Below are 22,980 nucleotides of genomic sequence, written 5' to 3'. Positions count from 1 at the left end.
AACCTACGGGCGATGCGAGAGAAGCAAGCGCACCAGTGACAGCGGACTCTGCACACCGCTGCCAGCCACAGACAGGCCCAGCGAACAGAACGGCAAAATATGAATGACCTAACGACAAATCGGGAAGCCTGCTCTTAGGGATCTATCTTTAGCATTACAATCGCAAAAGCAGAGAAAACACATTCTCAACTACACAGGGAACATCCACAAGAACTGATCATTTATTGGTCACAGAAAAAAGGTAAGTTTCATAAAGCAGAAAGATTATACACAACATCCTCAACACGACGCAATAAAATTAGGAATTTTAAAATAAAAATTTTAAAGAATTTTTTTCTGGAAATTAAAAAACTTCATGTTGAACTGCTGAGTGAAAGGGGTAATACAAACTGAAAGCAGAGACTTTATGAAAAATGACTGACTACTGGGATTTAAATTCCTATCTTTAAAGACCTATAGCATTTAAATTTAAAATGAAAATAAATGCATTCCCACTCAAAAAAAAAAAACAAAACCTAGAAAAAGAACAAAGTAAACCTCAAGAAAGCAAAAGGAAGGAAATAAAAATGAAAGCAGAAATTAATAAAGTAGAAAACACACTAATGGTGTATCAGGAATAAAAACCCTGGTTCTCTGGGAAGAAAGAACCCACAAACTACAAATAGCTAATTTAATCAAGGAAGAAAGGGGGAAGGTACAAATATACAACGAAATAACAATGGGGAAGTAACTGTTGCTACAGAGCGTATTTTAAAAGTCAAAAAAAGACCACTTTGCACACCTTCATGAAATTAAATTTTGTAACTTAACTGAAATGTATAATTTCTAAGAAAAATATAGTTTATCAAAATTGATGAGTGGCTGTAAGAGACCCATTTCCATGAAAAGGACGTGGAAAGTGATCAAGGAACTGCCTTGTAGGAGAGTACCAAGTCCAGACGGTTTCATGGGAGGAGTCCATCGAACCTCAGAGCCCAGACTGTTCTCATGCTACAAAGATTGTCTCAAAAATAGGAAATAAATGAAAACTTCCAAATTATATTTATGAAGCAAGTACAATACTGATATCTAAACCTGACAGAAATAATACAAAAAAAGTTACAGACCCATCACTTGTGATCACAGATAAAAAAAAAAAAAAAAAAAAAATCCTAAATTAGATGAACAGACACCAATACCACATTGACCAAGTGGGATTTATACCAGGAATGCAGGTATGGTTCAATAATAAGAAACCCATTAATATAACCCAACGTATCGGTAAATTTAAGTGGAAAAAACCCATATGATTATCTCCACTGAGTCTGAAAAAGCCCTTATTAACAAAATTCAAGAATGTATTCCTTTTTTTTTTTTTTAAAGATTTTATTTATTCATTCGACAGAGACAGCCAGCGAGAGAGGGAACACAAGCAGGGGGAGTGGGAGAGGAAGAAGCAGGCTCCCAGCGGAGGAGCCTGATGTGGGGCTCGATCCCATAACGCCGGGATCACGCCCTGAGCCGAAGGCAGACGCTTAACCGCTGTGCCACCCAGGCACCCCAAGAATGTATTCCTAATAAAGATCCTTGAGGAAACAGGAAGGGATGGATCACCTCCCAAGCTCCTGCACGTCTCCCTCCGTCCTACAGCCAGCACCCTCCTCACCGGACACACCGCAGGCACCCCACGGAGGTCAGGAACGAGGCAACAATGCCCACTGTCTCCACCACTATTTAATAACGGGTTCAAACAGAGAACAACTGGAGGCCTAAGAACTGATAAGGAAGAGATGGCATGATGGGGACTCCAGGGCCTAGAGAACCAGTGATAAAATGAACTCAAACAGTAAGAAAATCCACACAAAAAAAATCCATAGCCTTCACATACACAATGACCAACTAGAAGATATAACGAGAGAGAAAACCCCATGTACATCAGCAAAAGAAGGAAAATGCTTAGACATAAACTTAAGCAGAAACATGCAAACCCTGTCATGAAGAAACACACAGCTGAAACACTTCTGAAGGACATAGACGTGCACGTGCACAGAGAGAGAGACCTCCCTAGTTTGGGGTCAGAATGTCTCCACACCATCAAGATGTTGTCACAGCACATGGTAATTTATAAGCTCAACATGGTCCCAATAAAACCCCAGAAAGTTCTGTCTGGAGCTCAGTAACTTACTACTGACGTTTGCAAGGGCAAGGGGAAAACCGTGAAAAGGACAGGCCGAGGGTGGCCTGGCCTGCCGGACAGGAACAAGGACCATTCGCCTGGGCCTTCTACGGCCGCCTCCGCAGCTCTGTCTCTGGCTGCAGGGCGGGAGCGGGATGCTGGGACCATGGCTACGGCTGTCGGAGGACTGAGTGAGGAAGCACTGCGGTGATGCTGTCCAGAGCCAGGACAGACGCAAACACGGAACGGGACAGTGCAGCACAGAGCCCCAGGGACTGCGGCTCCAATCGGAGGCAGCAGTATCAAGCCCTGGTCTCAGAGACGCACCTTCCTAGCTCGTCTCCCGAAAAGCCGACAGCACTGGCACGCCCGAAGTGCAGGGGCACCAGGGTTCTGGGAAGAAGCGGCAGACTCCAGGACAAGGCCAGCACAGGTACGAGGGCCCAGGATATCTTGTTGTGCCTGAGAGTTAGAGAAGTCCCTGAACAGGACCGAGGGGCCGGTCTGAAGTGACTCTCACTGGCCGAATCTGGGACGACCGGAGCATCACAGCAAGTAAGGACAACAGATGGGAGACCATTACATGGGACAGAAACCCACACAGGCTCTTTCCCAGGGCAGAGCACCGCTGATCGGTTTGGAGGACGGCTGGTTGCAGCCCTCCACAAAGACTGGTTCAGGAAGAATCCTCGCTGGTGCTCCATCTAAGTGGGAAAGCTCGACGAGGAACAGGATAATGCTGTGGTCTTACAGCAGCCCCCCAGAGATAGCTTATTAGTCACAAGGGGACAACAGTACCTACAGCATGGGGAAACCTTGACCACAACCCCAAATCTAACATCACTGCTGAGGGGCCGTGGAGAGAAGAGGTAGTTAGCACCACAGGCCTAGGACAGCCATGCTTTAGGCCTGCTCACGGGGTGTGCCCTTGGCTGAGGACCGGGAACATGGATCATGAGAGGGTTCCCACCACCAGCTGACAAGAGGGCCTCACTGAGCACTAGCTCTTTATTCAAATACACTGGCTTGTGCGGAATACCTGCTTTCCCTCTGGGAGTCTAGAGTTTTGGTATGAGCCAGGCAGAGGGTGCCCATGTGCCTGAACCCTGACAAAAGCCCTGGGTGCTCAATGTTCATAGCAGCATTGTCCACAATAGCTAAATTGTGGAAGGAGCCGAGATGCCCTTCAACAGATGACTGGATTAAGAAGATGTGGTCCATATATACAATGGAATATTACTCAGCCATCAGAAAGAACAATTACCCAACATTTGCAGCAACATGGATGGGACTGGAGGAGATTACACCAAGTGAAATAAATCAAGCAGAGAAAGACAATTATCATACGATTTCACTCATTTGTGGAACATAAGAAATCGCAGGAAGATCAGTAGGAAAAGGAAGGGAAGAATGAAGGGGGGGTAATCAGAAGGGGGAATGAAGCATGAGAGACTATGGACTCTGGGAAACTAACTGAGGGTTTCAGAGGGGAGGGGGTGGGGGATGGGCTAGCCTGGTGATGGGTAGTAAGGAGGGCACGTATTGCATGGAGCACTGGGTGTTATATGCAAACAATGAATCATGGAACTTTACATCAAAAACTAATGCTTCACTGTATGGTGACATAACATAATAAAGAATAAAAAATAAAAAAAGCCCTGGGTGCTGATCTCTGATGAGCTCCCTGGCAGACGTGTCCCATGTGTCGTCACACTCACTGCTGGGGGGTGTAAGCCCACCCTGCACGGCGGACTCCGCTGAGAAAGGCTACAAAGCAAAATCCGGGAAGGCGAAAGGGCTCAGGAGTGAGCTTCCAGTCCTTTCTTTAAATCACACCACACTACTTCTGCAACCTCAGCTTCAGGTGAAAATGCCCCAACACGTAATGATTTGTGGGTGTCGTGTATCGCTAAAGTAGACAGGAAGAAATGACCCACAGTGTTGTCTCTTAGTTCACGAGAGAAGTCTGTCGAGAGTGACAAGCTTCTTTCTGGGTTCATAAACACGCAACTGCAAAGTACAAGTGAGGTCCCTGGATGGGCAGCCGTGGGGCACTGGCTCTGGAGACATCGTGATGGTGAGGAAGCAGGGCGGTCCCTACCCTCACAAAGCCCACAAACCAGCAGATGACCCATAAGGAGAATGAAGTCAAGTATCTTATCACGAGAGCGAGTATCAGCGGTTCGGAAAACAAAGCTGGGAGTAAATATTAACAACACCTAGAGGCCACGAGGTCGCAGGGAGCTCACAAGAACTCAGAACAAGGCAAGCAAGAGTGTACCTGGTGGTTACCCAGAGGACAACACACGGGACCAGAGCAGAAGCGTGGAGAGGCAAAGCCAGGCAACTGAAGGACGGAGGGAGAAAAGAGGACACGGAGGACAGTCCATTAAATCGTCCATGTGAAAAATTAGAGTTGTCTGAAAAAAAGCTAGACCGGTGAATTCTTAATCCTATCCCAAGACATTTTCTGGTCACTTCTTCTCCCTTGGCGAGTACTTACACAGCATTCTGTCCAATAAATGTGAAGAAAGGGGAAGGTGAGCAGGGCTTTGTTTCCTTCTTTGGGCAGCAGCTCCTCTTTGAATTGAACGAAGTTAGATTCTAGGTGAATCATCTTTGGAGCCCGGCCATAGGACCTACAAACAATTTTTAAAACGTCACTAAGAAAAATGACTACAGAAGGTTCAGCAGAAAGAAAAGGAAAAAATCCCACAATAATTTAATCCTATCCATGAGTTCAAAAGTACATATACGGTATTAATCCTGAATTACAGTGATAATACTCTGTCCAAAAGGAGTCTACACATTACCTACGCGTGGTTCATAGTTACGTGTCAAAGCTCCCTCTCCGTCAAGACTGCCGCCTTACTGAGGGACGCGTGCACGGCAATACCCTACTGCACCAGGGCTATGTGCGACAACACAGACTTCTGAGAAAAAGGGATTATTACTTGGAGTTTCACTGAACCTCTAAGTCACTATAAAGAAAAAAAAAAAAAAGATTCCCTAATGTCAAAAGCACAGTTTGAAGATAGGAAAGCTTTAAACCACACAAGTACTTTTATGATCACCTGTATGACCCAAAACAGAGAGCCGCCCCCTGCCCGCCGGGGGGGGGGGGGGGGAGCAGAGAGAAAGGCCGGGGCCGCCGACGCCCGATCAACGGCTATCAGGGCAGGGCTGCCATCTTACTACCCTCCTAAAAATACATTAAGCTCCATGTATCTTTCCTCCACACTTTCATTTTTCACTTCTAGCAGCTGTGTGTCTGACACATCTCTAGCTGGATTCTTGTATTTGTTGTCCGATCTAAGGGGTCTGTGTCTAACACACTGAAACTACCCATATTTAACATGATTATGCTGATGCTTGAACTTATGTACTTTCAATTTTCAGGCTATCTTTCCCTGTCCTTTGTGAGACTACCCAAGTTTTCTTCTTCCATCCTTTTTCTCTGTTGGTTTGTAAGTTCAACCATCTATTTCTACTCTGCTATTGGCTACATTTTTATTTTTAATATGCTTAAACTTAAATGTTTCTTTTAAAGACTAGAGTAAATGCCTACCCTCTCCTTGAACGAGACAAGTACACTTTCTTCTCTCTGCCTTCCTCCCCACATCTAAAATTTCAGATTTCTTAATTTTTAAAAGGACTGATACCTTAAGTTTAGGAAAATATTTTTATGACTTGTTTGCTGGCAGCTGCTTCCTTCATCTATGAATTCTGGGTTCATTTTCCTTCCTGTTGAGATGTGTGCTTTCATTATTTCGGGGTGGTGAGGTTTGCAACCCTACTTTATTTCTCAGCTATCTCCAGGTCATGGCAGCAATGAACACACCATGTGAGGGGCCCTCTGGAGTACGCACATGAAGCTCTGTGCACCAGAAGTGACACACCCTGGCCCCAGATGGCCCCCAGGCCTTTGAGGGACAAACCCTGTCAGTCCCGCCTCGGCGAAGCCCTGTACAGGCCCAAGGGCGGAGGGGGGGGGCTGACTCAGTCTTCCCTTCTGCATGTGAGTTTGAGGAGCACAGACGTCTAGGTTGAAAGGAGTTTTCCATCAGTACTTTGACAAGTGCTGGCTCTTACGCTGCATTTTCAATGTTGTAGCGACTGCAGGTCTGGCTTCCTTTTGTCTGTTTTCCTGGCGTGGCTTTTGGTTTGCTTTGTTTTGGTTTCATTCCATGGGACTTTTCGTGGGCTCCAGCAAGCCCCTGATTCGCCACTGGGAAAATCCTGACCTTCTTCAGATACTGTCCCCCGTTCTCTGTCCTCTGCTCTGAAACTTCTGGCTGTCTCCCACATCTCGGCGTGTCCCCATGCCCCCATCTGCAGCTCTTGGCCCCCATCCCCCGTGTTACACGGTAGGGCTTCACAGCTCTATCTCCCCACTCACCGATGTGCTCCCCACCGTACATCTAGGAAAATCTCGGCTTCAATCTGAGTTCCCAGATCTACTCGATTAATTGTAAACTGTGATCATAGCCACGCGTACCTGCTTTAACATATTAAATAGTATCAAAGGGGCTTGCTTTCCCTCACACTCACACACACGCAGCTGCCTGCCCCGGCCTCCCTCCCCCCACCCCCCCCCGCTCCTGTACTAGTTTTCCTAGAGCTACTCTGACAAGTTCCCACAAACCCAGAGGCTTAAAACGACAGTAATTCTCTCACAGCTCAGGAGACCAGAAATTTGAAATCAAGGAGTTGGCAGCGCTGGCTTCCTCTGGACACTCTGGGAGAACTCATTCCTCGTCTCTCCTACCTTCTGGAAACCCAGGCAGTCTCGGCTTATAGACCCTCACCCCAATCTCTGCGGCCATCTCCATGTGGACTGCCCCTCTGCGAGTGTCTGTGTCTTCCCAGGACACCTGTCATTGGATTTAGGGCCCACACTACTCCAGGATGATCCCATGGGATCCTTACCTCAATTACACTGCAAGATCCTTGTTCCAAATAAACTCACACTCACAGTTTGCAGGGACATATCTTCTGAGGGTCACCATTCAGCCCACTGGATCTCCCCAAACACTTTCATTTTAGACACGATGTCCAAATGTCTGTGATGGAAGAGGCAGGCTCAGCTCTGCCCACCCATCCTCCTGCCTGGCCCCTGCCCTCCCAACTGCCTTCTCCCAACTGCCTGTCGTCCCGACTCCATGCCCCCTTCTTATTAAATGCAGCAGCACACTCTGGCTATGCAGCTTCATGATGTGCTTTTCGTCTTCCTGCCTTCGTCGTTCTTTCAGCTCACAGAGTCACCATTTCCCGTTCTTCCCCAGCTCTCCGACAAAACTGCAAACCCCGAGTGCCAGCCGCTCAGTCAAGGCCCTTCCTCCCGGCTGGCGGCCTCCTGCTCCAATCAGGAAGGCACCGTGGGGATACAGCAGGTCTTTTCCTGGGGCCGTGCAGTGTGTCCCGCGATGAATTCTCTGCCCTCCTGCCTGGGGAGCACGGGGGTGGCACAGAGCTCTGCCACCTGCCCCACCTGTTCAGATCCAGTGTTGTTGCTGTCAGAACGGCCCTTCTCCCCGCTTCTGCGGTGCCTCGAATCCACGGGACTGGAGCTCGTCTGTCTGCTGCAAGAGCCGCAGGCTCCCGCGGAGGCGGCCCTGGCCCCTGCCCCCTCCCGGCGCTCCGGCCTCATGTGCTGCGGTCCTGGGTCCCGGCACCTGTGTCTCCAGGGGCCACCTCTGAGGCTACAGGAGACACAGGCTCAGCCTCCTCTCCCGAAGCCTCCATCTCCTGTCCTTCTCCAGGGAAGGTGTCCGGTCTTCAATGCGTCACCCACAGCCCACTCTGTCCCTGTGCCCTCACGCCTCTTCGGCCCTTCCTCCAGTTCAGGCAGGCTCAGGAAGGCGAAGAGAGGAACACACGAGACCTCTCCTTGTGTCCTCATAACCCCTCATCTTGTTTCACGGATACATCTCTTTGCTTTCGTCTTCCTGGATGTTTAAATACTGTGTATTAGAAATCCTCTCCGGACACCTCCATCTCTTCAGACATGAATTCCTCCACTGAGTTATCTTCTCTCGCTGACAGCTCAGGGCCTCCTTAGAGGCTGAACAAGTCTCCCACTTTCTATCTGCTCTTTATATTCAGTTTAGTAATTAAACGCACTCCTTCTAACACGGTATCAGACAAAAAATGAGACTAGACCCCATCTCTGGTAGTCACACCCTGAAAGCCAGATCAGTTCTTCATGGTGGTAGGGAGCATACTGCTGGCCAGAGGAAATAATGCAGAAAGAACTGGAACTACATGAGCAAGAATGACAACCAGAAATCTGTGCCTCAATTAAAGTCGGATTCCCTGTACTAACAAGTCAAACTCCAAACATTTTCTAGAAATGATAGCTCATCTTAGCAGAAAATGTTTTTCAGTAAGATAAATCAAATGCGGACTACTTCTCCGAGCAAGTCGTGAAATGAACAATCCCATAGTAAAGGACAAATGGGATGGCTGGTCTGGTTTCCCCCTTAATTTTTAAATAACATCTTTCTGTACACTTCCTCATCCTTAAGAAAGGAGTATAGGAGCTCAGGGTGGAGAAAGGTCTTGCTGAGACCGTAGGTAAAGGCCATGTGTTTCGGCTCTAACGTGGAGTCTGAGTACATGTCTGCTTTCCAAAATACCTGTGCTTTTAAGACACTCTGATGCAGACACGTAACTCTAGGAAACAAACTGAGGGCTGCTGGCGGGGGGATGCGGTAACCGGGGGACAGGCATTAAGGAGGGCACGTGATGTGATGAACACAGGGTCTGACATGCAACTGATGAATCACTGACCTCTACATCTGAAACTAATAACGCACTGTATGTTAACTAAACTGAATTTAAATTAAAAATTTAAAAAAAACACCGATGTACACGAGGAATCAGAAGTCATTTCTATAAAAGAGGCCTTTAACTCAAAAGAACTGTCTTGTTTCTACCACCCTATAGCTCGGTAAGAAAATCAACATATTCCTTAAAAAGTGAGGCCCACAGATTATGTGATACGTTCAGTCTCTTTACAAGACACTTTACAACTTAGGCTTTAACTTTTACTACCTCACTTGCTCACAGAAATGTCTACAAAACAAAGAGGGAGATAAAGGCAAAGAACAAATATGCCACACCTTCTCCATTCCATCGGTTCTCTTGGAAGCTGCTGGGAAAGCGTTGGATAAATGGACGTAAATAAATTCTGATCTCCAGCACCTAAAACAGGAATAAAGAGAAATCCAGTTATGACATTTTTAGGTGAATACAGGCAAAATGGGCTCTAGAATTTATGGAATTGGTAATTTTAGACAATTTTATATTTAGTAAAATGACATCACAAAACAAGGTTGCTTTTTACCTTTAAATAACTAATCTCAAGAAAACCCAGCACTTGAGATCCATAATATAACTTCAACCTTACAACACCTTCACGTGGTCCAAACAATTTTCCCCAAGGAGAATGAGGATCGGGGTAATGAGGACAGGAAACGCTGAGTACCTTGCCCAAGGCCACAAAGCTACAGAGAGAGGGAGCTGGCTCAACTCCACCAGCTGTCTCCTGAGTGTATGACCTACAGCCACTGCCTTCTCCTGCGTCATGCGAACAGCCACAAACGTCATGCAGAAAAGGAAACCCCAAGAAGTGAACAAGAACTTCTTCACCAAAATAAACTCAATATGTATCCAGATGCTAGCAGGAGCGAAAACATACACAGGATACCCTGAGTGCGCACATGACACACGGGACCCCTGGCGTGCCTTCTCTGGGTCAGTCCTCACGGTACTGCTAAGACAGGCAAGCGCCACCCGGTTTCACAGATCAGGAAGGCGAGATCTGAGAGGCCAAGGTGTTTGGAACACAAAACGAGCTCACGGCGGATCCTAGTTACGAATCCAGGTGCGTCTGGCTTCATGCTGCGGGCTCAGGGTTTAACTCAGCTCTTCTATCTTAGTGTTAGCAGAACTGGAGAGTCCATTAGCTCTCATAAAATGATAGGATAACACGTTACACTTAAGCTAAAAAAGAACTTTTAATATAGATGACTCAAACTCTCACACTGGAGGATCCTCAAACTTTAAGCAAAACCATTATCCAAATTGCTTGTGTATTGATCATAAAGATATCATTGGAATTGATGTGGGCCATTAACACATTTGCTTATTTGGCTACCATGAACATAAAAAAAAAAAAACCTCCCCAAAACCACTTAACGATATCAAGTCAAGTGATGCTTCCAGACAGCCCAGCGGAGCAGCGTCAGAGGCGCGGGCGGGGTGACGTAACAGGGCCTTCTCAGCGTCACCCCATCTCCTAGCTGAGTGCGCCCGGAGCCTGGAGACCCCGCCACCCGCCCTGGGCCTCAGAGGGCCGCCTGTGAAGTGAGAAATAAGAATACCTTGGGCTGTGGAGAAGGTCAAATGAGTCAACACAAATAAATAACCTTGAACCCCGGGCCTGACATAAAGTAGTTTGGGTTACTCTTACTACATTTTTTGTTAAAATAAAAACAATTTTTGTTTTAACTTACCATTTCTCACTGTGTTCATTTATTTGGTAGTCATCTTAGAAATCATTAAGTAAGAAAGTAATCAGGTAGCCTCAGATTGCTTACGTTGGATTGCCATTCCTATTGCCTTCTTTTTTTCTTTTAAGATTTTTTAATTTATTTATTCGACAGAGATAGAGACAGTCAGCGAGAGAGGGAACACGAGCAGGGGGAGTGGGAGAGGAAGAAGCAGGCTCACAGCAGAGGAGCCTGATGTGGGGCTCGATCCCGGAACGCCGGGATCACGCCCTGAGCCGAAGGCAGACGCCTTAACGACTGTGCTACCCAGGCGCCCCTCCTATTGCCTTCTTAAAAGGTCCCGAGGTTAATGTACAGAATGTACGAGTCTTCTGCTGCGCAGCAATCAGGGCAAGCGCGCGGAAGCTCTCTCCGGCTTCAGTGTTCACGTGCCCTCGTCCTGCTAACGGAGTCTCACGTGAGTACACGGGTACAGGGAGCCTGACAGTAATGTGCCTCCTACATCGCCCATGCTATCTCCCTCGGAAAATCCTTGTTAGAACAATAAAACTCATCCAAATGGAGACCGTAAAGTAATTTTTTCTTACACTCTCATGGAATAAATCTTTGTGTCCTAAATTTAATCTTAAAAGATTATAGGTCAACTAGCACAGTAACTGAGGACTTAAATGTGACTGTCGGACCTCAGTGTCTTATAAACTGAAGTGTGTCCCCCCACAAAATTCATGTTGAAATCCTAACCCCCAGTACCTCTGAATGTGACTGTATTTGGAAATCAGGTCTTTAAAGAGATGATAAAGTTAAACGAGCTCTTTACGGTCTTCAGGCCCTGATCCAATCTGACTAGTGCCCTTTTAAGAAGAGAAAATGTGGACACACAGAGACACTAGGGGTGTGAAAAGCTCACAGGAGGACACAGAGAGAAGACAGCCGTCTACACGTCAAGGAGGGAAAGCCTCAGCTGCCGACCCTATGGACACCTCGATCTTGGACTTCCAGCCTTCAGAACCTCGAGCTTCTCATTTACTTGCTTCAGCCTCGCAGGCTATGCTCCTCGGCTGCCAGGTTCAGCCCCCAGCAGACTAACACTGCGCCCCCTGATCTACATTTGAAGGTCAAATTTTTCTAACCCACTGAACTCTACACTGACTGACTGACTGAGAACGATGAAAAGTGACCCTGATTTTCCAGAATGCACATCCATTATTATCCTAATAGCCTTCAATCTTTCTATCACGAATCACGCAAACCTGAGATGCCCCTGAACTCGGGCCTAGAGACCCGGAGCACGGAGGGAGAAAAAGGAGAGTGTAGGCACAAACCTCTGAAGGAATTACATCTCAGCTTCTGTGATAGGTGACTGAATTAACCATACATACCTAGCAGAACCCCAATAGCCCAGTCTCGACGTAGAAAAGTCCTTAGAGCTTTGAGGTCTGAACAGAAGACAGAGCAACTTGCCGGCTGATGTTTGTTAGAAAGTAGCTACTAAAAGCAAAAATGAGGGGCGCCTGGGTGGCTCAGTTGTTAAGCGTCTGCCTTCGGCTCAGGGCGTGATCCTGGCGTTATGGGATCGAGCCCCGCATCAGGCCCCTCCGCTGGGAGCCTGCTTCTTCCTCTCCCACTCCCCCTGCTCGTGTTCCCTCTCTCGCTGGCTGTCTCTATCTCTGTCAAATAAATAAATAAAATCTTTAAAAAAAAAAAAAAGATTGCTCTGTTTATTTTTCCACCTCAAGAGGCCTACTAAAACACTGAAGTCAAAGTATTCACTGCAACAACTAAGATCCCTTTTTGTGTGTGAGGAGAGGGGAGACTCCTCAAAATAATTAATAAGGGTAATTCAAAGCACAACCCCACTAACATAAACCTCTCCCTCCCTGCGTGTGTAATATGCCCCTGTTTTCGTCACTGCAGGGGACACGTGGAGATAGGAGGGCTGGGGGCGCTCCAGGGTGTGCAGACCACTGCAGTCACCCTCCGCCCTGGGCCAGTATCCCAGCACAGCAGCACCCCAGCAGGAGGGGTGCGGGGGAAGGGGAACAGGCACAGGAGCCACTCAAACATGAAGGGAAACTTCGGAACAATCGCCCTGCTGGAAGGAGAGGGATGCAGGCACTCAGGGTGCTGCCCAGACCCATCGGGCACCTGCCCCAGGCTGAGAAAAGCCCAGCTCAGACAGCCCCCAACGAAGGCAGGCGGAGTCCCAGGTGTCTGATTATACGAACCTCTTTTCTTCTTATTTCTGCCAGCAGTAACTGGTTTTCTGTCAGATGCAGTCAGATGACTGACCAGACCTTTGTTACTTCCTGAATTATTACTGCATTCTGAGACTTTTACCAGCATATATTTATATATATTAATCGTGTAATTTAAAACTTTTATGCTAAAAGAAGATGACTGCTAATTAAGCACGGAGGGAAAAAGAATTCAAAAAATATGATTTCAATGATTTAAGTATAAATGGGTTGTATTTCAACAAATTCAAAATTTTTCTTATATCTTCAGAACAGAAGGAATTGGGAACTCAATTATACAGAAAGTAATTAGTAACCTGGAGCAACATTAAAAAGACACTAACACGTGTCCAGCTGACAATATATAAATAACTACAGATATAGATGTATCACTTAGATTTGAGATCACCAACAATAAGACTGTAAGAAAACAGCTATTTTTGAAATAATTCTAATCTTCAAAGAAGTTGGTCATAGCAAAAATAGAAACCTGCAGGCTAGACAGTCTTTTCTGACCCAAGATACTGTCACTGAGATGAGAGTCTAGCCAAAGCTTATTAACAGCAGGCCCAGTCTACCCCCACCCCCAAGCCGGTCGTGGTCCTATACCATTTATATTAGTCTCCGGCAACCTGAAGAACAGTGGAATCTTTCACTTACGATCACTTATGCACGAACCCTTTATTTTAGGGTCCATAAATTACAAAGTCACAAAGTTATTTAGTGTCAAAACATCTTTCAGATTTTTAGTTCTTAACACTAGATGGCAACAGAACAGAATCAACACTAAGCTGACCGACTAAAGGACTTGAGGATGTCCTGCTTTGCAGGAAGATGCCTCCAACAAGGCAACCAAACACGCTTTACCTTGTTGGAAGTCCACGTCCAAACCAAACCGTCCGGCGGGGTTCTGTTTGCCGGACGAGATGATAGGGGTGTTCACCTTCTGCATTTCAGGAATACAGGATACCTAAACTAAAGGTACATATTCTAACATGTAAGAAAAATGTTTATACCTACATTCTAAAAGCTATAAATTCGCTGTTGCTAAGTTCCTATAATGTTTATGCAACAATTTTTAGAAGATTTTAGAACTCAATTACGACATTAAGATTGAATTTGGCACTAAACGGTCTACAGAAAAAGTAGCATGAGTTACCAAATGTAGTGTGAGTGCTCGACAGCTATAAATTATGCCTCGGGGGAAACACAAGGCTAAATTAAAAAGTTACTCTCAGTTGGGAAGGACACAGGATTTTCATGCTTGTAGAATCATTACTCCCCATGATTTTTTTTTTTTCCAGACACGTGTTAAGGGCATTTGGAAGTCTGTCCTTGTCCTGCTTTCCAGAACGTGTGAATACGCTACATTACGAGACAAGGGAGGAATAAGGTTGAGGATAGATAAGGTTGCTAATCAGGTGATCTTAAGTAAAGAGATTATCCCGGATTATCCAGGTGGGCCAATGTACCCCAGAAGGGAGGATATTCAGTGGGGAGGAGGGAAGCAGAAGAGCCAGAACCAAAGAGTTGGAATCATGAGAAGGACTGAACTGGTCACTGTTGGCTCTAAAGATGGAGGAAGGGCCACGAGCCAGAAATGTGGGCAGCCTCTAGAAGCTGGAACAGGGCAAGGGGATGGATTCTCTTCCAGAAGGAATCAGCCCTGCCAACCCCCTTGATTTTAGCCCAATGAAGCCCATTTCAGACTTCTGACCTCCAGAACTCTAATACATTTGTTTATTTTAAGGCACTAAATCTATATAATTTCTTACACCACCCACAACAAAAATTAAAGCGTTTAATTTGAAAAAAAAAAATTCTACGTAACACCTTTCTTCTGATGCTACCGGAGGGCCTGCTGAGCTACACAGGGCCTGGCACCAGGTGAGAGCTAGCTAACAGGAGTCAGGGGGCCATCTGTTTCCTGCCAATACACAGACGGCACGGTGAACGCCCTCAGCGGTTGGCACACACTCACTCCGAACTCGCAAGCCAGCCTGATGAGAGCGCGCCACTCCACAGACTGGAAACCGAGGCTGGAGGTCAAGCATGGAAACCTGCTCGAGGACAAGCAGCTAATGAGCCTCAAAGCTGGAAATGATTCACCTCCAGGCAGCTTGGCTCTGGACTCAATATTCTTCTCTGTTGTCCTGGGTTGCTTCTTGATTCCTTAATTTTACTGTTTGCTAATTAAGCTGAACAGAGGCTCTGTCAATGCTGCTTGGCTGAAGGTACAGGCTCCAGAAGACCTTTCATCAATAGCGAACACTTCAGTCATCTGCTTACCACTTACCAGCCCTTAAACAGGCAAAGCTATCAAATCTTAACACAAAAATATAAAAGGATCAGAACACTGTAACCATGATAAAGTGGAAGAGAAAAACAAAAGGTTGAGCCAATTTGCAAGTGATGGGTAGCTTTCTTCATAATACATACATTTGCAAGATCGGTATTTTCATTTGGAGATTTATGTTGGGTAAAAGATCTTATATCAAGTTTATAAATATTTGTTGATACCCTCATATAGTAAAATCTTTCTTCAAATTCTTTAGTATAATCTTAGTAAAGGGAAATAGTAACTTTTCCAATAAAATACACCTCTCACTTTATCCTAAGCTGCTGAAGAAATCCAGATTATTTTACCCTGTTAACGAAATGGGTGTCTTCAACTATCTCATGGGCAACGTCTTAATTTAAAGGCATTAGGTTTACCCTGCAGGACTCCAGAGCCACCCCCCACACACACACACACACACCAAGGGGTGGCAAAGACAGGACAGATTACAGCTCAACGTAAACAAATGCCAGGTGAGAGAACTGCCTTTGGGGCACTGAGTGTCTCCCCACTGAGGACCTCCTCGCAGGGACTCTAGAAGCTACGCAGCCACGGAATGGCTAGACTAGGACAGGATGACCAATTTCAAGGCCCTTCCAAGCAAGGGATCCTATGATTCTACCTTTGAACAAATAAGTCAGAGGAAATATATACTTTACCTAGCCTTTGCTTTATAAAAAAATTTTCAGAAAAAGAGCCATTTTTTAAGTACGCCGTTAACACAGGAAAGCTACAGTCCACCAGGAGGCAGCACCAAGGGTTAGCAGTACCCCCTCCAGCCCGTCCATGTTGCTGCAAGTGTCGTGAAATCATTTTTTTTGATGGCTGAGTAAAATGCTAAGCGAAATAAGTCAAGCAGAGAAAGACAATTATCATATGGTTTCACTCATTTATGGTACATAAGAACTAGGAAGATCGGTAGGGGAAGGAAAGGGAAGAAGAAAGGGGGGTAATCAGAGGGGGGAATGAAGCATGAGAGACTATGGACTCTGGGAAACAAACTGAGGACTTCAGAGGGGAGGGGGGTGGAGGAATGGGATAGGCTGGTGATGGGTAGTAAGGAGGGCACGTATTGCATGGTGCACTGGGTGTTATACACAACTAATGAATCATCGAGCTTTACATCGGAAACCGGGGATGTACTGTATGGTGACTAACATAATATAATAAAAAATTATTATAAAAAAAAGAAAAGAAAACAGGGCTAAAGAGAGCACTGTCATTGACCCTAGCCCCTAACGATGCATGGACTTGCCCACAGACCCCACGTGAAGGAACTGCTCGACAGCTTTTGGCACAACAGACTCTCAAATGAACGATGAAAACTCCCAAGGTCACAAGCTGGGGGTCCGTCAGCCGCTCGGTCACGGGTAAGGCTACTTGCCGTACTTCTTGTGTTAACACCAGCGCAGTAATGAAAATTAATTAACACTTCCAACTGGTAGCTCTTTCACGGGGAAAACTAATACCAAATGCATCATCATGGAATATGGAAACCCTCCCAGTGGTCCTCCCACAGTATCTGCACATAAAAGGCTTTCCCATTTGGGGCTTGGAGGTAGGGAGTGAGGTTCATGAGAAAAAACAAACAAGATCCAGATGTTATCCAGATTCTAGAAGTAGAAGCCAAGGCTCAGTCTGTGCCCTAAAATGACTGGGCAACGGATCCCCGTTTCTGTGTATACACACATCCTTTCATCACAAGGCACGTATTTGAGAAGAAACAAGTGAGCCCTCCTGTAGCTCTGTACTGTAGAGGCCAAGCTGAAAGAAAAGTAATTCCTACAGTCAACATGACAGGGATGATGGGGATTGCCTTTATCTGATTGTCAGCTGTTCTGCCAAAACGGCCGTTTTCAATCCCATGGCAGTATGTCCTGCCATCTCATTGCTGGCAGTAAAGTTATGCCTGCTCCATCCGGCTTCCAGCTTTGCCCCTGACCCTTAGGGTGGCACCACGTGCACATGGCCACCCTCCCACACTGCTTCTCTCTCTCCCAATAGCCAGTCTCTGTAACAATTACTACCCCCGGGGTGTGACCAAAGGGGAAAAAGTACAGTATATGTTAGCGATAATCGAATTGTATACCGTGGGAGTTTGCAGAAAAGGAACCAAAGCCAATACACAGAGACCAATCACAAGATATGTAGTCCCAAAGTCGTCTTCTTTTTCAACGTGTAAGACAACTAAGCGCGCACCAAGAGTACCAAAGGTTTAAGTGAACGCTTCTAGAGGCCACCAGTCCCGTTCTCTGGAGCTCAGGGACCAAATACAACCTCCACAGAGGGGCTGAAACAGAAAACGAAGGACTAGACGAGCGCATCGAATTGTAAGAGCACTGGAGAATGAGCCCTTAACAGTTCACAGATTTGCAAAAAAAGAAAATACAGGATGATTGTAGCAGTTTCAATCACAGCATTTACAAGTTCAAGAGATCTTGCCTGCTCCAGCCCCTCCCCTGCCCTGGGGCTCTGGAGAGACCGGTTTCTAAAACCGCTCTTTGCCCCAAGAGTTGCCAAAGACCACCTTCTCCGTGAGGTCTAGCTGCAGCTTCCGAAAGGCTTACCATTACGGAGGGGAATTTAGTAATACCTAGCAAAATTACGGGTTTACCACAGCCTCAGCAATCTCTGAAGGAATCCATCCCAACAGACACACCAAAAGACTATCTGATTCAGGACTATCTCAAAGAGCAAAAGACAAAACCATTCAAATTCCAAGGACAGGACTGGAACAGAATAAACCACAGAACATCCACAATCCACATAACAAAGTGCCACCGGACTGTAAAAGGCAACAGGAGAGATCTCCAGGAAATGTTGAGAGAAAAAGCGAGGGGGGGGGTGGTGTGTCTTGGTCTGTAATCTCCTATCTAAGAAAGGGAAGTACAAATGTGTATGGATTTTTTTTTTTTTTTATGTAAGGAGAATACTTAGGTGAGGGAAGGGTCAGGGTGGAGAGGACAGAAATCTACGCTACATACCTTGCTTGGAAGATTTAGTTTTGAAAGCATGTAATATTTTATATAATTACAAAACAAAGTTAAATTTTAAAAAAGCTTTCCCTAAAAATATCAGAAAAAAAATAAAACAAATGGAGTTCAATGCATGTGCGGCTGGCAGCATAGCCACAGAGAAAGAGCAAGGCTGGCCTTCGGACTGGGTGCTCCTGGTGGGAGATGTCCAAATGCCACAGAGAACCACTAACAGCATTTTAAATCTGTGCTCACGAGTCACTGTTGACGGCGGAGTGACAGAGACTAAATGCGGTGGGATAAGGGCTCCTTGGACCTGCAGCATCCGCTAGGGGTTTGTGAGAAATGTTTATTCCCTGGCCCAGCCTGGCCCGAGGATTCAGAAGCGGGGGTAGAGGCTGGCATCAGGTTCCAACAAGCTCACTAAGGGGCTCTGGTGCAGCTCCAGCTTGAGAACGTCCTACCTCTGTTGTGCCCAAGAATCCACAGAACGGGAAGAAAGAAAATACAGAAGATTCAGCAGTTTATTAAAACGCCCAGGTCCTGAAATTGAATCACAAAGACCACTGTGAATTTACGGTGTACCTGACCTCTGAATTCCTACCTCTGCCCTGTGGAAAGAAGACCCAGCAGCAGCCAGCAGCCCAAGCACGTAGACCTTAAAAAACCTTTTCCACTGAAAAGAAGCAGAGCTCCTTGGAGAAATGGCTGACTCCAGGGCCAAGGCTGGAAATGAGTCTGCAACATGTTAACACAGCAGAGAGCAAAGAAACTAACAAAGATTCCAGAACTCAGAGGCCAACTGACCGCACGTCAGTAAGGGCAGCACCAGCCACGGACTGAAACAAAGCAGGTAGGTTTAAATCCTCAAATTCAGGAGCGCCTGGGGGGCACAGCGGTTAAGCGTCTGCCTTCGGCTCAGGGCGTGATCCCGGCGTTATGGGATCGAGCCCCACATCAGGCTCCTCCGCTGGGAGCCTGCTTCTTCCTCTCCCACTCCCCCTGCTTGTGTTCCCTCTCTCGCTGGCTGTCTCTATCTCTGTCGAATAAATAAACAAAATCTTTAAAAAAAAATAAAAAAATAAAAAAAATAAATCCTCAAATTCATAATGATGCGTAAAAAAAAAAAAAAGGGTAACTGATCACCCCTGGAGGGTTACTCCCTCGGAGTGAACCAGCTCTGAGAAGAGCTATACAGCGGAAGTGAGTGAGGCATCTAGTCCGCCTTTCCTACTCAAACCACACTAGATAAACAAGGAACACACATACACACGTTTTTTAAAAAAAAAGCTTTTTGTTTGAGAGAATGAGAGAAAGAGAGAGCACGAGCAGGGGGAGCAGCAGAGGGAGAAGGAGGGAGAAGCAGACTCCCCAGGGAGCAGGGAGCCCCATGCGGGGCTTGATCCCAGGATCCTGGGCAGACGTAAACCAACTGAGTCACCCAGGCGCCTACCCACACACACTTTTTACAGACACATTTCCACTAACAAACGAAGACGAAACGGTAACATTAGAATCTCACCGTTCTGCACCCCACAGGGCATGAGCCACAGGAGAACGGCGCTCTCCTCGGAGAGACACCAGCAGAGTCCGCACACCACCAGCAGCTGGGAGACAGTCTTGCCAAAAACATCCAACCCGAACCTGACCCAGCCTCTGGCTCCAAGGACCACCTTCGAGGAGACACAGAACCCCGAAGACAGAGGACACCCCGGGACGCAGCTGGCCAAGTGGGGACAGTGAGCACGACACGGCCACAGGACAGAACCTGGGCCCCTCGGTAAACTGCCAGGAACAAAAGGGAGACGGACGGAAACCTGAGATTTGAAGAGAGACTGACAGCACGATCTTGAAACCTTATTTGGATACTAATTAATTCAAAGAGCTTAAAAGAAATAGACATTGAAGATACACTGAAAATGTAAACACTGAATATTTGATATTAGGGAAAATTTTTTAGATGTGATAAAGGCTCTGCAGTTATGTTTTTAAAAGTCCTGATCTTTCAGAGATACACTGCCTTGAGGGACACACACTGTCTCTGCTCGGGCTGCCGGGACAAAATACCATGACCAGTGGCTTCACCAACACCAACTCGTTTTCTCCCAGTTCTGGAGCCCGGAAGTCCGAGAGCAAGGTGCTGCCCATTCAGTTCCAGGTACCTGATGTCTTCTTGTTTGGGCCTTTCCTGGATGTGCGTGAGGAGGAAGGGAGCGGGCTCTTCCTCCTCTCATAAGGCCACTGGCTCCATCCTCGGAGCCCGGCCTTCGTCCTCTTCCAGCCGGTTCACTGCCCAAAGACCCCGCTCCAAATACCGTCACACTGGCCATCAGGGCTCCAGCCCACGAACTGCGGGGAGGGGAGACAAACCTTCAGCCCGTAACACACGCACGTGCGGGTACATGATGTGACGCCTGGGATCAGCTTCCGAAGAGCACAGGATCGGAGGGAGCGGAGTAGAGAGAAGCAAGACCAGCCAATTCTCCCAGCTGCTGTGGGATTTCACTATTCTGCTCTACTTTTGCACACATTTGCAAGCTTCAATCACAAAAAGTGTGAAACACTACAATTCTTCCACTTCCTTATCCTTTCTTCCACAGCACTTATCACTCATTACATAATTCGCTATTTTTGCCTATTGCGTCCCTCCTCTCACTGGACTGGAAGCTCTACCAGGGCTGGGGCCTCTGCTGGTGGATGGAACCCAAACCCCTACAACAGTGCCCAGCCGGCCCAGGTGCACACTGTGCACCTGCTAAGCGGGGCGCCTCACCGGACCCCTTCGTATTCTACACCAAACAACCCAGGGTCCCGGAGCACAGGACACCCGAAAGCGGAGGTAATGGCAGTGCTGGCTGTCAGATTATGTTCTCAGGATATGAATGCAATTTTAGAACCAGTAAGATTATACTGGAGATGTCTAGTGTGGCTGACTGATTCGGTTCTTAGACTGCTAAACCAAAGAAAGCGAGATTTTTATTTTACTTAACTCTATGGCAAAGGTTTTCTCCAGGGGGTAATTTTAGGGACAAGTTCCCCTCCCTTCCATGTGGGCAGATGGTGTCTGCCTCCCCAACTGCTTGGTAAAGTCGTGGCAGAGGAGGAGTCAGGCACCTCAATGCTGATCCTTGCTGCCCTATCACATACTGAGGGGTCAAGCACAGCGGAGCTGGCCCTTGGGTCTTTATCTTCAAAATGACCTCTGATGGACCATCCTGTTGTTCACCTCCATGCTTAAAAACTTACTAACTGATCCAGCTGATCTAGAAGTGCCCATAAACGGTGAGCTATGAGCAGTAAAAATTACTACCCAAACAGGTTATTATTAGCGCCAAGGCTCTACCTAAAATTTTAGCTCTAAAATATATGCAATTGCTTCCAAATGCTAAACAGATCTGTTAAAAACAAGAAAACTTTCCAAACATGCAACAGTTCCCGGTGAAACCAAGGTCTAAATCTGTTGTCAGTTTCTTCATAATTTCTCTACTCACTTTTTTTTTTAGTTTTGCAAACAAGGGCCTAAAATAATACGAAGGCACAAAACATTATGGAACAGAAGTGCAAGAAGCCAAAAAAAGGCATTTGTTTCCCTAGGGGAAAATAATCAAGGGAAGAGATTACAAAACCTGTTCACTATTTCAAAGAGATCATCCCACCTGTGTCAACATCTGAGCCCCAAATCCCAGGCGCCGAGGACTCATTCCCCTGGGCAAGAGTTCAGCAAGAACAAACCTCTAAAGACAGAAGCGATATAAAACCAGAGAAGCGCCACGAGTGCTGGCTGCTACATGCCAGGACGCCCACGCGGACGCTGTGGTGTAGGGAAGGGACGCGGCCCCCAAATGACTTACCCACGCCCGACGCCCAGAACCTGTGGACGGGGCCTTATCTGGCAAAAGCATCTTTGTAGATGTCATGAAGGTCAGGATCTCAAATGAAATCACCCCAGATCATCTGGGTGGGCCCTAAATCCAGTGACAAGTGTGGTGATAAGGGACAGGAGGGCAAATGCAGAGAGAGTAGCCGTGTAAAGACAGGCAGAGACTGGAGCCAAAGGAGCCGCAAGGACTGCTGGGAGCTGGAAGAGTCAGGAAGACCCTCCCCCGGAGCCTAGGAGGGAGCACACAGCCTGCCAACACCTTGACTTTCAACTTCTGGTCTCCAGAACTGTGACAGAATATATTTCCCTTGTTTTAAACCAGCAAGTTTCTGATAATTTGTGACAACAGCCGTAGGAAACTAATGCATATGGTATAAAATACAAAAATAGAATGCACATTTTTTCCTAATGCCATTCCAATTCATGTTTTAGACATGTTTTTGGCTATACCTCTTAAATGTCGAAGAAACACAGCTGAACACATAATTCACGAGAGGTCCAATCATCAATAAACATATAAAAAGAACTTCACTAATCATCAGGTAAATGCACCCCCAAACAACTACAAGGACCTTGGGCTAGACAAAGCTTCTAGATATAATATCAAAAGCACAATCCACAAGAAAAAAAATTGATAACTAGACTTCATCAAAATTCAAAATGTACTTCAAAAGATAGCACTAAGAAAATTAAAAGACAGCCAAAGATTAGGAAAAAGTATTTGCAAACCATGGATCTGATAATGGACATGTATCAGCAAATATCACAAACTCTTATAACTCAATACTCTAATTTAAAAATGGGCAAAATACCTGAATAAACATTTCACTAAAGAAGATATACAAATGGCTGATAAGAATAGGCAAAAATGCTCAATCTCAC

The 22,980-nt window shown here is 46.4% G+C and overlaps 1 protein-coding gene across 2 annotated transcripts in view; it reads right to left on the bottom strand.

Annotated features, from left to right (window-relative positions):
* TRAPPC10 (trafficking protein particle complex subunit 10) overlaps positions 1–22,980 on the bottom strand; it is an 85,242-nt gene that overhangs the window by 54,405 nt on the left and 7,857 nt on the right. For both annotated transcript variants that reach the window (XM_045774205.2, XM_087861842.1), the window contains exons 2-3: positions 9,280–9,361; positions 4,659–4,794 (exon numbers count right to left, since the gene is read on the bottom strand). In XM_045774205.2, coding sequence (XP_045630161.2) covers positions 4,659–4,794; positions 9,280–9,361 — 218 coding nt within the window. The remainder of the gene's footprint in view (positions 1–4,658; positions 4,795–9,279; positions 9,362–22,980) is intronic.

The sequence above is a fragment of the Ursus americanus genome, chromosome 4, assembly GCF_024610735.1.
Source record: "Ursus americanus isolate L20-20 chromosome 4, mUrsAme1.1.p, whole genome shotgun sequence".
NCBI lineage: Eukaryota > Metazoa > Chordata > Mammalia > Carnivora > Ursidae > Ursus > Ursus americanus.
The sequence above is the reverse complement of the archived record's forward strand: the minus strand, read 5'-3'. Positions and strand labels throughout refer to the sequence as shown.